This window comes from Corythoichthys intestinalis, chromosome 8 (genome assembly GCF_030265065.1).
Source record: "Corythoichthys intestinalis isolate RoL2023-P3 chromosome 8, ASM3026506v1, whole genome shotgun sequence".
Taxonomy (NCBI): Eukaryota; Metazoa; Chordata; class Actinopteri; order Syngnathiformes; family Syngnathidae; genus Corythoichthys; species Corythoichthys intestinalis.
The window spans coordinates 28,822,623-28,840,073 of NC_080402.1; the positions used below are offsets into that span (position 1 = coordinate 28,822,623).

General features: G+C 40.4%; 1 protein-coding gene across 2 annotated transcripts in view; it reads left to right on the plus strand.

Moving 5' to 3' along the window:
* Positions 1-489: 489 nt before the first annotated feature.
* LOC130920450 (transcription activator BRG1) overlaps positions 490-17,451 on the plus strand; it is a 33,046-nt gene continuing 16,084 nt past the window's right edge. For both annotated transcript variants that reach the window (XM_057843683.1, XM_057843682.1), the window contains exons 1-21: positions 490-705; positions 820-952; positions 1,080-1,592; positions 1,698-1,796; positions 3,842-4,082; positions 4,150-4,276; positions 4,340-4,513; positions 5,431-5,604; positions 5,678-5,851; positions 8,919-8,966; positions 9,036-9,166; positions 9,596-9,653; positions 9,728-9,837; positions 9,958-10,105; positions 11,946-12,109; positions 12,215-12,281; positions 13,157-13,267; positions 13,422-13,664; positions 13,733-13,846; positions 13,988-14,095; positions 14,200-14,286. In XM_057843683.1, coding sequence (XP_057699666.1) covers positions 490-705; positions 820-952; positions 1,080-1,592; positions 1,698-1,796; positions 3,842-4,082; positions 4,150-4,276; positions 4,340-4,513; positions 5,431-5,604; positions 5,678-5,851; positions 8,919-8,966; positions 9,036-9,166; positions 9,596-9,653; positions 9,728-9,837; positions 9,958-10,105; positions 11,946-12,109; positions 12,215-12,281; positions 13,157-13,267; positions 13,422-13,664; positions 13,733-13,846; positions 13,988-14,095; positions 14,200-14,286 — 3,240 coding nt within the window. The remainder of the gene's footprint in view (positions 706-819; positions 953-1,079; positions 1,593-1,697; positions 1,797-3,841; positions 4,083-4,149; positions 4,277-4,339; positions 4,514-5,430; positions 5,605-5,677; positions 5,852-8,918; positions 8,967-9,035; positions 9,167-9,595; positions 9,654-9,727; positions 9,838-9,957; positions 10,106-11,945; positions 12,110-12,214; positions 12,282-13,156; positions 13,268-13,421; positions 13,665-13,732; positions 13,847-13,987; positions 14,096-14,199; positions 14,287-17,451) is intronic.

Below are 17,451 nucleotides of genomic sequence, written 5' to 3' on the forward strand. Positions count from 1 at the left end.
TTTCACCTAAAAATGGGCCAATTCACTTCAAATTGTTGCCATAAGCAATATGACGAATACGTTATTGTTAACTCATTCACTGCCATTTACGGTGATAGGTGTCTATCTGGAAGTCTATCTGTCAATGGCAGGTAATTAGTCAATTTAAGAAACTGATGCTCGAATTACGATATTAGTTTGTTTTATTTTGTGTGATTGCTACGAGGTGTCAGGGGCAGCCGCCGCCACTGCCATGATTTGACACCCATTGCTAAAATTCTGCAGGATTTGTTGTACTTTGGTAGTTGTCTTGATGGTTCAGGAAGCACTGTGCATATGCTGGATTTCTTAACAGGGATGTCAAATTTATTTTTGGTTTTGGGACACATCGTAGTAATGGTTTTCCTCAGAGGGTCGGTATTATCATCGCATATTATATACGCAACCAGACAGTTATGTCATGCCTAGAGTAGCTTATCTTTCAGGTCCTGACTGCAGAAGAGCACCACCATGTCCACCCCGGACCCTCCCATGGGAGGCAACCCCCGCCCAGGTCCATCCCCTGGTCCAGGTCCCTCCCCTGGGGCACTGTTGGGCCCCAGCCCTGGTCCTTCCCCAGGTTCCACTCACAGCATGATGGGACCCAGTCCTGGTCCTCCTTCTTCTGGCCTCTCTCAGCCGGGCCCGTCTGGCTACAGCCAGGACAGTGTTCACCCACTGCACAAAGTAAGGATATGGTCTCAGCCCATTTTACACATCAACTAGTAGTTATTGCATAAACATAATCTCACAGGGATACACAATTTTGCATTCTATGACTTCTTTACATTGTCCTTTCAGCCCATGGAGGGCATGCTTGAGAAGAGCATGAGTGAGGAGAGTCGCTTCAGTCAAATGAAGGGTCTGTCAGTGAGGCCGGGCGGGCACACTGGAATGGGTCCACCACCCAGTCCCTTGGACCAACACTCACAAGGTTAGAGAATCAAATGCCCCCATTTTAAATAAACCCCTGTGGGGAAACCACCATCTTCAAATTGACCCAAATACATCCTCAAAGATTCACTTGCAATTTCATGAGCTGACTCTCTGTTGTCGTCCAGGTTATCATTCTCCATTAGGTGGTTCTGATCATTCCAGTCCAGTTCCTTCCAACGGTCCTCCATCTGGACCTCTACTTCCATCCTCCTCTTCATCTTCCTCTTCAATTGGCCCCGGCTCTGCCTCCACAGCTTTAGAAGGCCCCTGCGGAGACCAGCACTCTTTGGGCCCCAGCCACCGCTCTGGACCACTCAGCGGTTCGGGGCCAGGACCTAGCCCTGGACCTAGCCTAAGCTCCACAGTCCCCACCCTCGTGTCAGGTCTTGAATCCGGTGGTCTTTCTGGACCCGCTGGCCCCGGGAGTCCTACTCCTTTCAACCAGGGCCAACTGCACCAACTCAGAGCTCAGATCATGGCCTACAAGATGCTTGCCCGGGGTCAGCCCTTACCAGACCACCTCCAGATGGCCGTCCAAGGGAAAAGACCTATGCCTGGCATGCAGCAACCCATGGCAAGCTTGGGTCCGGGAGGTGGACCACCAGGACCAATGAGTTCAGGCTACAGTCGAGCTCACGGTGAGGACCAAATGTTGACTACATAAACCTGGGATGTTATAATCACTCTTTGCCTGAAGGTGCTGATTTTTAGTGCAGTACCCAAAATATATCGTTCCCTTCTAGGAATGATGGGTCCTACTATGCCTCCACCAGGTCCATCAGGTGCAGCAGCTGGGATGCAAGGCCAAAACCACAACGGTCCACCAAAGTCTTGGCCAGAAGGTTTGTCACTTCTATTACGTTACATTTTGTTGATTTTTATTTTACACTCAAGTCCAGTTTGTTTGACTGTGAGCTTTCCGTGTGATAATAAAGTACACTATGATTTATGTAAATTTGCTGGTGCATGGATTAGTGCAGTGGCGTGTCCATTACATTCTATAATTCAACATCCTAGAATCCCCAAATAAGATGCTAAATCAAGAAAGTTGCATTAGCAAAGTGTGGAATAAAGAAGTCATGAACAACACCTGATCCATCATCTTCTGACATTAGCAAAATGACCAGAACAATCCATTAAAGGCACATGATTTATTGTATTGTTATGTTTTTTTAGGGCTGTCAAACGATTAAAAATTTTAATCGAGTTAATTACAGATTAAAAATTAATTAATCGTAATTAATCGCAATTCAAACCATCTATAAAATATGCCATATTTTTCTGTAAATTATTGTTGGAATGGAAAGATAAGACACAAGACGGATATAAACATTCAACATACGGTACATAGTACTGTATTTGTTTATTATAACAATATATCAACAAGATGGCATTAACATTATTAACATTCTGTTAAAGCGATCCATGGATAGAAAGACTTGTAGTTCTTAAAAGATAAATGTTAGTACAAGTTATTGAAATTTTATATTAAAACCCCTCTTAATGTTTTCGTTTTAATATACTTTGTAAAATTTTCAGTAGAGAATGCCGATCGATCGGGTCTGATCACGTCAATTTCAAAGTATCGGAATCGGCAAAAAAATATCGGCCAGTCCTTTTTTTAATATATGTATACTTTTTAATTAAATCGTTTTCTGATTGTATTTAACGTTACAGACATAATATGTTACACTCATCCAAAGTCTTTAGTTTAGGTTTAAGGTAAGGTTATCAAATTTATCCCGATATCAGCGGTAATTAATTTTTTAAAAAATGTATCACGTTAAAATATTTAACACAATTAATGCATGCGCTGCACGACCCACTCACACATTGTCACGCTCAATCTGTAATGCCGCCGTTTTACCTATACGTATAGAGAGATAAAAGGCAGCGTTAAATGAGTAGAGTGTATTTTGGCAGCCTTTGGAGCCTTTTTTAAATTGGCTAAAGCCTTACAATCCTTCTCCCTACGATTAGAAATGTCATGGGAAGCAATGTGAGGAAGCAGGTAGCAACTGATCTTTATCTTAACACCTTATGTTATTTCCCAACGCAGAGAAGATGTATCAATTGGTAGCACTACACACAGTCATGGTTCCACTTCCCATCATGCATTTGGCCATGGCTACAGTATCATTTACTGAAAGCTCAACAAATACACTAGATGGCAATATTTAGTCACAATATCCAAAGTCACAAGTCTTTCTATCCGTGGATCCCTCTCACAGAAAGAATGTTAATAATGTAAATGCCATCTTGAGGATTTATTGTCATAATAAACAAATACAGTATTTATGTACTGTATGTTGAATGTATATATTCGACCAAGTTTTATTCGTCTTTTTCTTAATGCATTGCCAAAATGTATACGATCAGGAAAAATTATCGGTAATGATTGGAATTGAATCGGGAGCAAAAAAAAAAGCAATCGGAACGGGAAATATCGGGATCGGCAGATACTCAAACTAAAAAGATTGGGATTGGATCGGGAGCAAACAAACACGATCGGAACAACCCTAATTTTCAATCAAAAATAAACTAGTAGCTCGCCATTGTTGATGTCAATAATTACACAACGCTCATGTGGTGCTGAAACCCATAAAATCAGTTGCACCCAAGCGCCAGCAGAGGGCGAAAAAACACCAAAAACACAAGTAACAAGTGGGCATTACACTGTGCTGTCATTTTAATCTGTTTGAGCAGGGCATGTGCGTTAAATGTGTCAAATATTTTAACATGATTAATTTTTTAAAATTAATTACGGCCCGTTAACGCGCTAATTTTGACAGCCCTAGTTGTTTTTTTTTCAATGTCTCATTATTAACAAACCTAAATATAAAATCTGAATTTCCTCTCTTATTTCCTGGCTCGATGGTAAATGCAGCAGCACCGTCCAGCGCTCCCCAAAAGCTGATCCCCCCTCAGCCCACTGGACGACCCTCACCCGCTCCCCCCTCGGTGCCCCCCGCAGCCTCCCCCGTCATGCCTCCGCAGACGCAGTCACCGGGACAGCCGGCACAGCCGCCTCCCATGATGCCTTACCACAACAAGCAGAGCCGCATCACCCCAATACAAAAGCCCTGTGGCCTGGACCCTGTGGAGATTCTGCAGGAGAGGGAATACAGGTACCAGTTATGTAACCAGTTCTCAAAAAGCACAATGTCTGTCCTTCTAAGGTTTCATGTGCTGCAGATTGCAGGCTCGCATCACACATCGCATCGCAGAGCTGGAGAACCTGCCAGGTTCTCTGGCTGGAGATTTACGAACTAAAGCCACTATAGAACTCAAAGCACTCCGACTGCTTAACTTCCAGAGACAGGTGAGTGCCACAGTGCGCAGCCCAAAATTCAGAGAGATTTGACCTGTTTTCATGTGCTTCAAGCTGCGACAGGAGGTGGTGGTGTGTATGCGACGTGACACGGCTCTAGAAACGGCGCTGGATGCCAAGGCCTACAAACGCAGCAAACGCCAAAGCTTGCGAGAGGCTCGCATTACAGAGAAACTGGAGAAACAGCAAAAGATTGAACAAGAACGCAAGCGCAGGCAGAAGCACCAGGTTGGCAACATTTTTTATTTATTTATTTATTTATTTATTTATTTTCCCTTCAGGCATGACAAATCCAAACAAACATACAGCATTTATATGTGTTTACAATTAATTCAACCCGAAAAGAAAAGGGCTGACGGGAGAAGCCGAAGCTTATTGAAACCCGTCCCCAGTATACCATATAGGACGCAGAAAATATCGAATATCAATTTTTGACATTCAGATTTCGTAGTGATTACAAGTTTGTTTTTTTGTTGTTTTTTTTATAGCCATCCCCTCTGATTGTTCATTTTCCCAATAGTCCATTGTCGATCGTGGCAATGTGCTCGTTATGTTGATTAGATCCAGTAGATTACTTCATAATTCAGTAGTTAGTTTATTCAGTTGATTCGATCCAGAAGATAGGGAATAGCTGAGGACCGATAGTAGGCCGTGTCCGCCACCCTCCTATTGTCGACTTAATCCTCGTCCCGGTTTTATTCCTTGTTGACTCCCGACGAACATTCATCTCAAGGTTGCGCAGCTTTGTAGTTGGTTGCATTGCCATTCCGGTTGTGGACTCATGGCCTGGGGGACTGGCATCGCTTGGTCCTTCATAAGGACCGTCCCATCGATCACTGTCCCACATTGCACAGTCAGAAGAGTAGCTGCCAGCAGCGCACCAAAAGGAAACATCCTCGATATCGTTCCACTTCGAGTGTGATCAGACACAGCCGTCGCCATCTACCCTAGCTGTCCTCCACAATATCCAGACTTTAAGGTGTTTTCCGGGCAGGCGCATTGTCCAGGTTCTGACTGCATTGTAAAGGTCTTGGGCGGGATAGTGGCCAATCGACCAGTTCCATTTTGAATATCAGATTAAGAATTTGTAAGATACATACTGTACATAATGAGGTTTCACCTCTTTAATTGCTGTATCTTCCCAGGAGTATCTCAACAGCATCCTTCAACATGCCAAAGACTTCAAGGAGTACCATCGATCCATCACAGGCAAAATCCAAAAGCTGACCAAAGCTGTGGCGACCTACCACGCCAACACCGAACGGGAGCAAAAGAAGGAGAATGAGCGCATTGAGAAAGAGCGAATGAGGAGACTTATGGTAAAATTTGGCCACCGCATGTCGTATGTACACATTTCAGCAGACTCCCCCTTGAAATTCACTGTTGTCTTAGGCTGAAGACGAGGAAGGCTACCGCAAACTGATCGACCAGAAAAAGGACAAGCGCTTGGCCTACCTTCTGCAGCAGACTGATGAGTATGTGGCCAACCTCACCGAACTGGTCCGCGCGCACAAGGCTGCGCAGGCCCTTAAGGAGAAGAAGAAGAAGAAAAAGAAGAAGAAGAAGGTATGGAGGACGGGAATTACAGAGGGTTACACACACTTACCAGCCACAATACCAGTTACAACAGCAGTAACACAAATGCTGAATCGGACATGTTACCTTTCCAATGACAATGATGCATCATCATATTTAGGGTTTTCCCGATATCATATGTATGTTTTCACCCGAGTTCAAGTCTGAGTCACTTGATTTTGATCATCCCCGATACCATGTATCGATCTGCTACCTCAGAACTGTATTACGAAAAAAAAAATAGAACACACCCAAATATAAAATATTGCTATACTTCAGACATTATATTACGCTTGCATGATCCCATCCTTAGCTTGCCATAACAGCTAGCTTAACGTTTTTTTCTACCGGTGTTTTTTTTTCGGCAGCGCTTTAATTTTTTGTGTTGCTCTTAGTCTTTTGGACGCAAATACTTATTAGTCGATGAAATCTCATACAAATATCGTTTAGTTTTAGTCAACAGATATTCCGAATATTTTCGTCTGTAATATTCGAACGTTATAGCCCAAAAATGAATAAAGGTTTCCAACAATTTTGAATAAACATAGACAGATGACTCAGCACGTATTGTAGCATATACTGTATAAGGACAACGCCACCTTTGTGATGATAATGCACTCAGTAGGAAAAGCAGTACATTACTAGTCCTTCTCAAAAAAATAGCATATTGTGATAAAGTTAATTATTTTCTGTAATGTACTGATGAACTTTAGACTTTCATATACGGTATTTTAGATTCATTACACACAAATGAAGTAGTTCAAGCCTTTTATTGTTTTAATATCAATGATTTTGGCAAATAGGTTAAAAAAAACAATAATCCCTATCTCAAAAAATTAGCATATTTCATCCGACCAATACAAAAAAGTGTTGTTTTTTTTAATACAAAAAAAGGTCAACATTCAATTAATTATATCAGCTATGCACTCAATACTTGATCGTGAATCCTTTTGCAGAAATGACTGCTTCAATTCGGCGTGCCATGGGGGCAATCAGCCTGTGTCACTGCTGAGGTGTTATGGAGGCCCAGGATGCTTCGATAGCGGTTTTGAGTAATGAATCAGGCTGAATCAGAGTTTTTAAAAGCCTCAGGAATCTTTCGCTGGGGTTTTGAGTTAATTCGTTGATTCAGATGATTAGGTTAGTAGCTTCTTTAGAGTACCTTTTCATGATATGCAAATTTTTTGAGATGGGGATTTTTGTTTTTTTCTTGACATTTTTGCCAAAATCATCAATATTAAAACAATTGAACTACTTTAGTTGTGTGTAATGAATCTAAAATATATAAAAGTCTAATGTTTATCAGTACATTACAGAAAATAATGAACTTTATCACAATAAGCTAATTTTTTGAGAAGGACTAGAATTTTCAATTAAACCTACCTAGAAGCCACAAACTGTATATGCCGGAAAACACTCAAGTGACGTGAAGTTCCGCTCTGAGACCCCCAATTTGGCCGCATTTCAAAATTGTCCTTTATGTATATGTGATAGATCATTGGAAAGCTTCAAATCTCAATTTCAGGGGGAAGAAACATTTTGAACTGGAGGGCATTTTTTTTAAAAAGTGTTTTTTAAACCCCTAAACCCTAACTTGAGGTGAGAGCATGAGAGAGCATAATTAAAGACACCATGATTTTAATGAGAAATTATCGCGTACTTACCTTGTTTCGATCCAAAAACTCTGCGTAGCATGTCTCACCAAGTGTCGAGACACAGCTGTGAATGCCCAAAGAGCGGAGTTTTGGGGAATTTTATGGGTGAAACACGGTAATATAACAAGGGTCGCAATGCAGAAATCGCAGACAGCAAGGAGTAGTCGAGATTTTCTTTTTCAAATATTCAACCTTTTAATAATTTTTTTTCTTCCAATTTTTCTTTGTTTGGATCGATTATATATCATATAAAATATCGGGGAAAATGCAACAGTAACAAAAAAAATACAATTAAGCGATAGTTATGAGGTAGATATCCGTGACCTATTTACAGATACTTTTTTTTTTTATTGTGACGTAATTTGTTTGAGTTTAAAATATGCGGGGGGAATAGTTTTATGAAGTCGTTTTTTTTTTTTTTTTTTTTTTTTTTTAACTAATTATTAGACATCAATTAATGATTCTAAGCTAAAAATGATAGACATTTCGAATAATAAATATAATTACTTACCCTCTTTTTATGGCTGGGTTGAAACAAAAGCGGTTGCACGTTGGCTGTAAACAGGGGGTTTCCAGGGTAAAACGGACAAATTAAAAATAGTTCGGAGGATTAATGTGCCATGAAACTGCTATGACAGCATATAGACATACTGTTCTATCAAAACGGATTTTTTGGCTTAATATACAGCAGTTCATTTTGAAGAGTGGTGCAAGAGCAGAAACTGCTTTTTCAGCCTTGTCTGTGTTTTCCGCCTTATGAAAATGTCTGAGCATTTAACATCCTCTGGACTTACTGACCAGAAAAGCCACGTGGCTATGTTTTAGACTGGCCAGTGTTTTAAGACGACGCTTGCTATTCTGGAGCTAATGCTAATGCTAACGCGACTGCTGAGCTAATGCTAGGAGTTACATTTAGCATCTGATGATCATTCACCACAGACCTTTTAAAGGCTAAAGCAGCATTGCATCTTCTCTCTTGCCAAGATAAGAAAATCTTACCTGGTTTCCAAACAAGCAAGATGGTGCGTAGCCTAGTTTGAGATACATCCTAAACTCAGCACATCTCACATGAGTGACACGTCTCAAACACTACTATGATGCAAGCTGACATACTCCACGTACAATATGACAATGTCACGCATTGTGAACATACATGGGAAAACCCATTGGCAGTGTATCAAATACTTGTTCTCCCCACTATATGACAGACAAAAACTGGCATTCTTCTCGTTACGTTGTAGTCTCCCAAGCCACGTTTTTAGTTCACCATTGTCACATCATCGTCATGATTGCCATTTCGTTATCGTCATTGTTGATGAAAACAACCCTGTGATGCATAATACAAAATATTATGTAGGACGAATTTTCAAAGTTGCAAATTACCACCTTTTTTTCTGTTCCAGTTGGAGAGTCCTGAGGGACAGACTCCAGCTCTGGGGCCTGATGGAGAGGTGAGCAGTCAAAAGTTTAACTTTTTTCTATAGGTCCTTTACTTTCTCCTGATCTTGCATCATGTACAGCCTCTGGATGAGACGAGTCAGATGAGCGACCTTCCTGTAAAGGTCATCCACGTGGACAGCGGCAACATCTTGACCGGGGTGGACGCTCCTAAGGCGGGACAGTTGGAGACATGGCTGGAGATGAACCCTGGGTGAGAAGATGCATTTTCTGATGGCATAAATACTAGCATTTTCAACTGAAAGTTACGGTACTGGTTGGATATTTATCCACAAATTGCTGTAATGTTTTCTTTAAAGCGCAAGTCTAGACCTCGATCAAGTGCACCCCAGAGGAAAGAATCTTGTTTATTAAAGTGGAAAGACACAATTTAGTTTTTTTGATGTGATATAGTAAAGAAAAATTTAAATCATGACTGATATTTCCTGGAATTAGGCGAAATAGTCCGCGTTAGACATTTTTAAATGTCTGTACCATTCTAATCACATTCTCTGCTTAATGATTTTTTTTGTCCTTTGTCATAGTCCTAAGAAATTTGTGATATGCCTATTTAAATTCTTTAAGCAACCATCTTTCAAATGAAAGTCATTTATACATACTAGGTCATGTCTTTTCTATTAAGTTATGAGGTGGCCCCACGCTCGGACAGTGAAGACAGTGAGGATGAAGAGGAGGAAGAGGTGGGTGTTACCAGTTATCTACCTGCAAAATTACACTGTTTAGTTTTATTTCACTCTTTCATTCTCTGTGGCAGGAAGAAGAGGAGGACCATCATTCTTCGTCTGCAACAACAGAAGAAAAAAAGAAGATAAGTGACCCTGACAGTGAAGACGTGTCAGAGGTAGACGTGCGACACATTATCGAGTGAGTGCAGCTACAAATAGCCTTGCTACTTACTGTTTAGATCCTTAATCAAAACAAAGTTTTCTCATGTAATTCAACCACCTTGTCCTTTGTTAAGATCAATAAGAATTTTGTCTGTAGGAACGCCAAACAGGATGTGGATGACGAGTATAGTGGTGCAGCGTTTGCAAGGGGACTTCAGTCTTACTACGCTGTAGCTCATGCCGTCACCGAAAAGGTGGAAAAGCAGTCAACTTTATTGGTAAACGGACAACTCAAACAGTATCAGGTAAATAAACTATATTAAACTGGTTTTGGCAACAGAAGTGTACAATCATACGGGATTTATAGGTATGGGAATTGATAAGACTTTAGTGATATCTAAAGAGAAGTGCAAGCAACAGCATACAGTGGTATGAAAAAGTATCTGAACCTTTTGGAATTTCTCACATTTCTGCATGAAGTAACCATCAAATGTGATCTGATCTTTGTCAAATCACACAAATGAAAAACAGTGTCTGCCTTAACTAAAACCACCCAAACATTAATAGGTTTTCACATTTTAATGAGGTTATTATGCAAACAATAACAGAAAGGAGAAAAATAAGTAACTGAACCATCATATTTTAATATTTTGTGTGCCCCCCCCCCCCCCCCCCCCCCCTCCTTTGGCAGCAATACCTTCAACCAGAGGCTTCCTGTAGCTGCAGATCAGTCTGGCATGGCCATTCTTCTCTACAAAACTGCTGTAGTTCAATCAGATTCCTGCGATATCTGGCATGATTCATTGTCTTTAGGTCATACCTATGCATTCTCAATGGGGTTCAAGTCTGGACTTTGACTGGTCACTCCAGAACGTGTATTTTGTTCTTCTAAAACCATTCTGAAATTGATTTTCTTCTTTGTTTTGGATCATTGTCTTGTTGCAGCATTCATCCTCTTTTTAGCTTCAACTGTCTGACAGAAGGCCTCAGGTGTTCTGCAAAACATCCTGATTAACTTTTGAATTCATTCTTCCATTAATGATTGCAAGTTGTCCAGGCCCTGAGGTAGCAAAACAGCCCCAAATCATGATGCTCCCTCCACCATGCTTCACAGTGGGGATTAGGTGTTGATGTTGGTGAGCTGTTACATTTTTCCTCCACACATGACATTGTGTGTTACTCCCGAGCAATTCAACTTTCGTTTCATCAGTCCAAAAATATTATGCCAAAACTTCTGTGGAGTGTCCATGTCCCTTTTTGCGAACATTAAACTAGCAGCAATGTTTTTTGTAGATGGTAGTGGCTTCCTCTGTGGAGTCCTCCCATGAACACCATTCTTGGCCATAGTTTTACATATAGTTTATGTGTGCACAGAGCTATTGGACTGTGCCAGTGATTTCTGTAAGTCTTTAGCAGAAACTCTAGGGTTCTTGTTTACCTCTCTGATTATTCTGCACTCACTCTTGGCATCATCTTTGGTGGACACTTCTTGGGAGAGAAACAACCGTGCCAAACTCTCTCCATTAGTAGACAACTTCTCTGACTGTCGACTGATGAACATCCAGACTTTTAGAGATGGTTTTGTATCCTTTCCCAGCTTTTTTTTACAAATCAACAATCCTTGATCGCAGGTCTTCAGACAGCTCTTTTGAGTGAGCCATAATGCACATCAGACAATGCTTCTCATAAAGACAATTCTTACCAGGTGTGTGTTTTATAGTGAGCAGGGCAGCTTTAAACCACTCACCAGTGATTGGGCACACACCTGACTTAAATTTTTGGGTAAAAATGGCTTTCAATTGCTCTTTAAGTCTCCTTGGCAGAAGGCTCACTCTCTTATTTTCTCCCCTTCTGTCATTGTTTGCATACTATCCTCATTAAAATGTGAAAACCTAAAAAATGTGGGTGGTTTTAGTTAAAGCAGACACTGTATTTTAATTTGTGTCATTTTGGCAAAGATCAGATCACATTTGATGATGATTTTATGTAGAAATGTGAGAAATTCCAAAAGGTTCAGATAGTTTTTCATACCACTGCAGATTTTGTAGTCCTCGACAGTCGATTTTTTTCTGGGGAAATTATGTTAAACTCCATTCTATTGTGTCATAATGCCAGCTTGTTTATCATAAAAATCTTGGGTGTCAGATTAAAGGTCTGGAGTGGCTGGTGTCACTGTACAACAACAACCTCAACGGCATTTTGGCTGATGAAATGGGTCTGGGCAAAACCATCCAGACGATTGCACTCATCACGTACCTCATGGAGCACAAGCGGCTCAATGGACCCTACCTCATCATCGTGCCCCTCTCGTGAGCTAGCAAATCTCCTTGTTCTGCGTGTAATTTGAATAATTAGTTGTGATTGTTTTTTTTTTGTTTGTTTTTTTTAAACAAAACACTCTTTCTGGCTAACAGGACCCTTTCAAACTGGGTGTACGAGTTTGACAAGTGGGCACCAACAGTTGTTAAAGTGTCCTATAAGGTAAGTTTACGTCTGGACCATCAAACAGTGCTAATCATACATTAAAGAGTGGAACCACACCTCTTTCCCTTTTTAATGATTTTTTATAGCAGTGGTTTCTTTACCTTTTACAACGAGAACTTCCAAAAAAGTACTGTATATTACTAACTAACCAATAGTAACTCTTCATCAAAAACAACAAACTAACTGTGGAGATTCTGAAAAAAAAGCGTAATTCATTTCCAATGGCAAAAACATAAAATTTCAACGTTTGAAAATACTATTTATCCTTCAGTTTGTGTTCAATTCACATTGAACATTCACAAAATCAATTTGCGCAAAAGTTATCAGCCAGTTTTGGGCAAAAATGTTTAAAAATTTGACAAAAACTTACTCATAAATTTCTAGGTTCTGTTCAATGTTCATTCGTTTGCAATGTTCAACTGCCACAAAAGTTTCCAATCACTCCAACTTAATTTCAACTAGGACCTGCAAAAACATAAGGTCATTGGTTATATCAGGTATTTTAATTTTCACAGTTCCTTATCCGATTACTCGATTATTTGAACTAACTAGTTCATCGATCAATCGACCACTAAAATAATCGATAGCTGCAGCCGTAGATGCATTTCCTATTATTGACAATGATGGACATCCAATTCATTTTGACTGGGAGAGGCAAATAACCATCGCTTATTTGCCCCGACTTGAATAGGCAAATTAACAAAGGGACAATTATGATATAGATATCATGACTACAATAATATATACATATATATACTGTGAACAATTATGATATAGATATCATTACTACAATAATATATATAGTATGTGTGTGTGTCATTTTAGTCATGAAACCTTTCTGACAGTTTCTAGTGTTACTTTTTTGCTTTAAGGGTTCACCGGCTGCTAGAAGAGCTTTTGTCCCACAGTTGCGTAGTGGCAAATTTAATGTTCTCCTCACCACCTATGAGTACATTATCAAAGACAAGCAAGTCCTGGCTAAGGTGGGCTTTTGTATCAAGTTGTATCTTTTTTCTATGATAATGTGACTTTGCTTGAGTTTTCTGCTGTTCTGTTACTCTTGTTAGTGCAACATACAGCCATTCAATCATAAACATGAAGGACTTTTTCAGTTGCTCTTCTCTCAATCTCACGCAGATCCGCTGGAAGTACATGATCGTAGATGAAGGACACCGGATGAAAAACCACCACTGTAAGCTGACGCAGGTTCTGAACACACACTACTTGGCGCCGAGGCGAGTTCTGCTGACTGGCACGCCGCTGCAGAACAAGCTCCCTGAGTTGTGGGCTCTTCTCAACTTCCTCCTGCCCACCATTTTTAAGAGCTGCAGCACCTTCGAACAGTGGTTCAATGCCCCTTTTGCAATGACTGGAGAGAAGGTATTTTGTACTTTCATCCGGTCATCAGTTCATGTCATCTTTCTACAATCACTCCACTCCACCTGCAGGTGGATCTCAACGAAGAAGAGACCATCTTGATCATTCGTCGTCTTCACAAAGTGCTCCGTCCATTCTTGTTGCGTAGGTTGAAGAAAGAAGTGGAGGCTCAGCTTCCAGAGAAGGTTTGAAAACGAATTTGTTTCATTCATTCACCGCAGAGAGTCAAATAAAATTACGTTAGGTTTTTTTAATCTCCTTAATGGTAGTTTCTGATTGACTGGGTCACTTTTAATTAAGTTTGTTTCTATTGTGTGTTTCTTCAGGTGGAATACGTGATCAAGTGTGACATGTCATCTCTCCAGCGAGTGCTCTACAGACACATGCAGGCCAAAGGCGTGCTGCTGACCGATGGCTCTGAGAAAGACAAGAAGGTGGAGTATATACATGAATTGCAGGGGCCGAAACTCAACTACTACAACTTTTAACTTAAAAAGAAAATATCATTAAATGTTGTTTTATGACATCATTCCATCAGGGCAAAGGAGGCACCAAGACGTTGATGAACACCATCATGCAGTTGAGGAAGATTTGTAACCATCCATATATGTTCCAGCAGATTGAGGTACTGCTAAATGGAGAAAACTGTGGAAAAAAGAAATTGAAAAAATATGAGAATCAAATTTAATTGCTGCATTTCCAGAGCAATACTGTAATTCTTTCAAAAGTTGTAATTAACTGCAGCTTGTTAAAATGAGTCCTAGGTTCAGATTTTTCAAAAATACAGTGCGAGTTCAGTCCTTGTCTGTTTGCTACCATTCATAGCATAATTATATGTACAGTATTACGAGCAGTATGTACCGGCGTTGCCGGGCTTGCTACTTGTGCTGGGTTGTTCGTGCCAAGGTTGGTTAATCGACACATAAGAAACCTCGAAATGTGGGCTTTCCCATGTTTTTTTTTAATTATTTTTTTTATGTATGCTGGGTGGATTTATCAAGTACCGTATTGGCCCGAATATAAGACGGCCCTGATTATAAGACGACCCCCTCTTTTTCAAGACTCAAGTTTGAAAAAAGAATTTTTGAGCACCAAATTAATTTTTATACAGAAAATAATTACAGTACATCCGAAACAAATGATTATAACGATATATTTGAGAGAAAAAGCATTTTATTTTGCCTCATTCAAATCTTAATATCTGAACATTTAAATATGTAAACTAGTGCTGTCAAGCGATTAAAATATTTGATCGCGATTAATCGCACAAATGTCGTAGTTAACTCGGGATTAATCGCACATTGATCACAACTTTTTATCTATTATAAATGTCCCTTGCATTATTTTAATACTCTTATTAACATGGAAAAGTGGATAGACTTGCTTTGTGCATTTAAATTTTTTTTTTTTTTTTTAATTGAAAACAATATGTAGTGTTATATTTCGCAGTACCATTCTCACTTTGAGCAGTCATTCACATTTCAAGCAATATCTCACACAAGTTCAGACACGTACCTGCAATAATATAAAGAAGCTCTTCAGTGTTGTTAGTCACATAGAGCTCACTCACTCACTCACTCACTCACTCACTCACTCACTCACTCACTCACTCACTCACTCACTCACTCACTCACTCACTCACTCACTCACTCACTCACTCACTCACTCACTCACAGATAGCCCACACTGGTATCAGTAGTTACAGTAGTATATGGGGAGAGAGGAGGGATATGTCTCTGTGTCTCTCTCTCACACACACACCCACACACGCACACCCACACACACATTAACATTACTGTTCTGAAACATATCTACTTTGATTATTAAATTAACAGAGAGGCACATGACATGGACAAACTATGAGTGACCTGCACTGCTCCAACGCAGCTTTGAGCTTCCTCATTTTCTCCAGCTCGGTAGCTGTTGGCATGGCGACATTGGTTGGGTGGAGGGCCAGTGCATCACTCAGATGTCCCGTATTCCGCTGGACGTGCTTGATCATTTCAAGGGTAATATTCCATCTCAGTGACACTTCCTGTGTGAGCGACTTTCTTCTGATGGTGTACGATCTGTTGCTGCTCTAGCGCCACGGCATTTGCTGGGCTGTGTTTGAAATGTCCACCTTTTCGGCATTTTGCCAATGCGCAGTCAAACGGGATGTTGTGTAAAGAAACCTGGACTGCTCGGTTCACACTGTGTGCGATGCACGGCAAGTGTTCAAAAGGAAGCTGTCTGGCCGCAGCAATCAAGTTGCCTGCACTATCAGTGGTCAGTGAGACCACTTTGTGTTCAATGTTCCAGTCTTTGGCTACTTGCATGAAATGCGCTGCAACAACGTCGCTGAAGTGCCTCTCTTCGGTCTTCATAACCGTCAAAGCATGCGACTGAAGTTCCCACAGTGGGTCGAAATAATGTGCTGTGACCCCGTGGTAGTTATCATTACGGAGGGACATCCAGTAATCTCCAGTGAGCGTGACTGTGTTTGTCTGCTCCAACGCGTGCTGTACCTTGGACTTCTCCGTGAACTTTCCATTCAGAATTGTTTTCGTTTCCATTTAGTTTCACTCAAACAGCCTACTCTTTCACAGCGAGTGAGCAGGCAAGATCAAGCACATGCGCGGGGTGTGCCTATTGTTTTGTTTCCGGGTTACCACTTTTTTTCTCACGTTGCAACCAGTGGCCACAGTTGATAAAAACTACAAGTCCACTTGGTCACAATGAACGTTAATCTCGCGATTAAAAAAATGACGCCGTTAAAATTAATTTTCGTTAACGCGTTAATAACGCGCTATTTTTGACAGCCATAATGTAAACTTAAGTGGAATCACATTAGTAAATGAATGACTTCTGGTTTTTGAAATGTAATTAAACCAATCTATTGTGATAAAACAACAAAATTGCAATAACCGCTTTAACCATCAAAGTGAAGTCTAATTGTAAAAGTAGTCTTGAAACAAATCTGAATAAGCAAAAACATTGCAATAAAATAATACCAACTGGTTAAACTTGAGATATCTGAGCTCTGTCATGAAAGAACATCGCTTCAATGATATCTGGCGCCATCTAGCGTCGTGAATGGGTATAATGTCTAGACCGCTGAGAGCTGTAATGACAGAACATCGCTTCATTGATATCTGGCGCCATCTAGCGTCGTGAATGGGTATAATGTCTAGACAGTGAATATATCTTTTTCAATCTTACTTCAATGCAAAAAAACACCATTTTATATTCGGGCCAATACGGTAGTATGGCCCAACGTTGCTTGCGTGTAAAAGTGACAATTGGCATTTTCTTAGCTAATATCTTGAGTTTTGAGTTAATTTTCGCTAAATGGAGGCCTACATAGATCAAACCCATCTAAGAGCACTTCCAGACACATAAAGTACAACTGTGTAAAATTTCATTAAAATCCGATGTCCATAAAATACAACCACAAAGACACACTCACCTTTATAGAGATTAAGATATCCAACCGAAATGAATGCCCTTTGAATATTCCGGAAAATTGTACATTTTTTTTTTCAATCCAGCATCTTGTTGTGGAGTACTCAAAGCAGTGGCGCCACCAGGGGGTGGCCAGGGGTGGCCACGGCCACCCCTATAAATTGGTTGGCCACCCCACTGGCCACCCCGCTTGCCAGTATATCGTTAGATTGTTGTAGCATCAGTTATGCATTTCATCCCAAATGAATGCATTTGTTTTGTATTGTTAAATGTAGGGCTGTCAAATTTTTCACGTTAACGGGCGGTAAATAATTTTTAAAAATTAATCACGTGATAATATTCATCA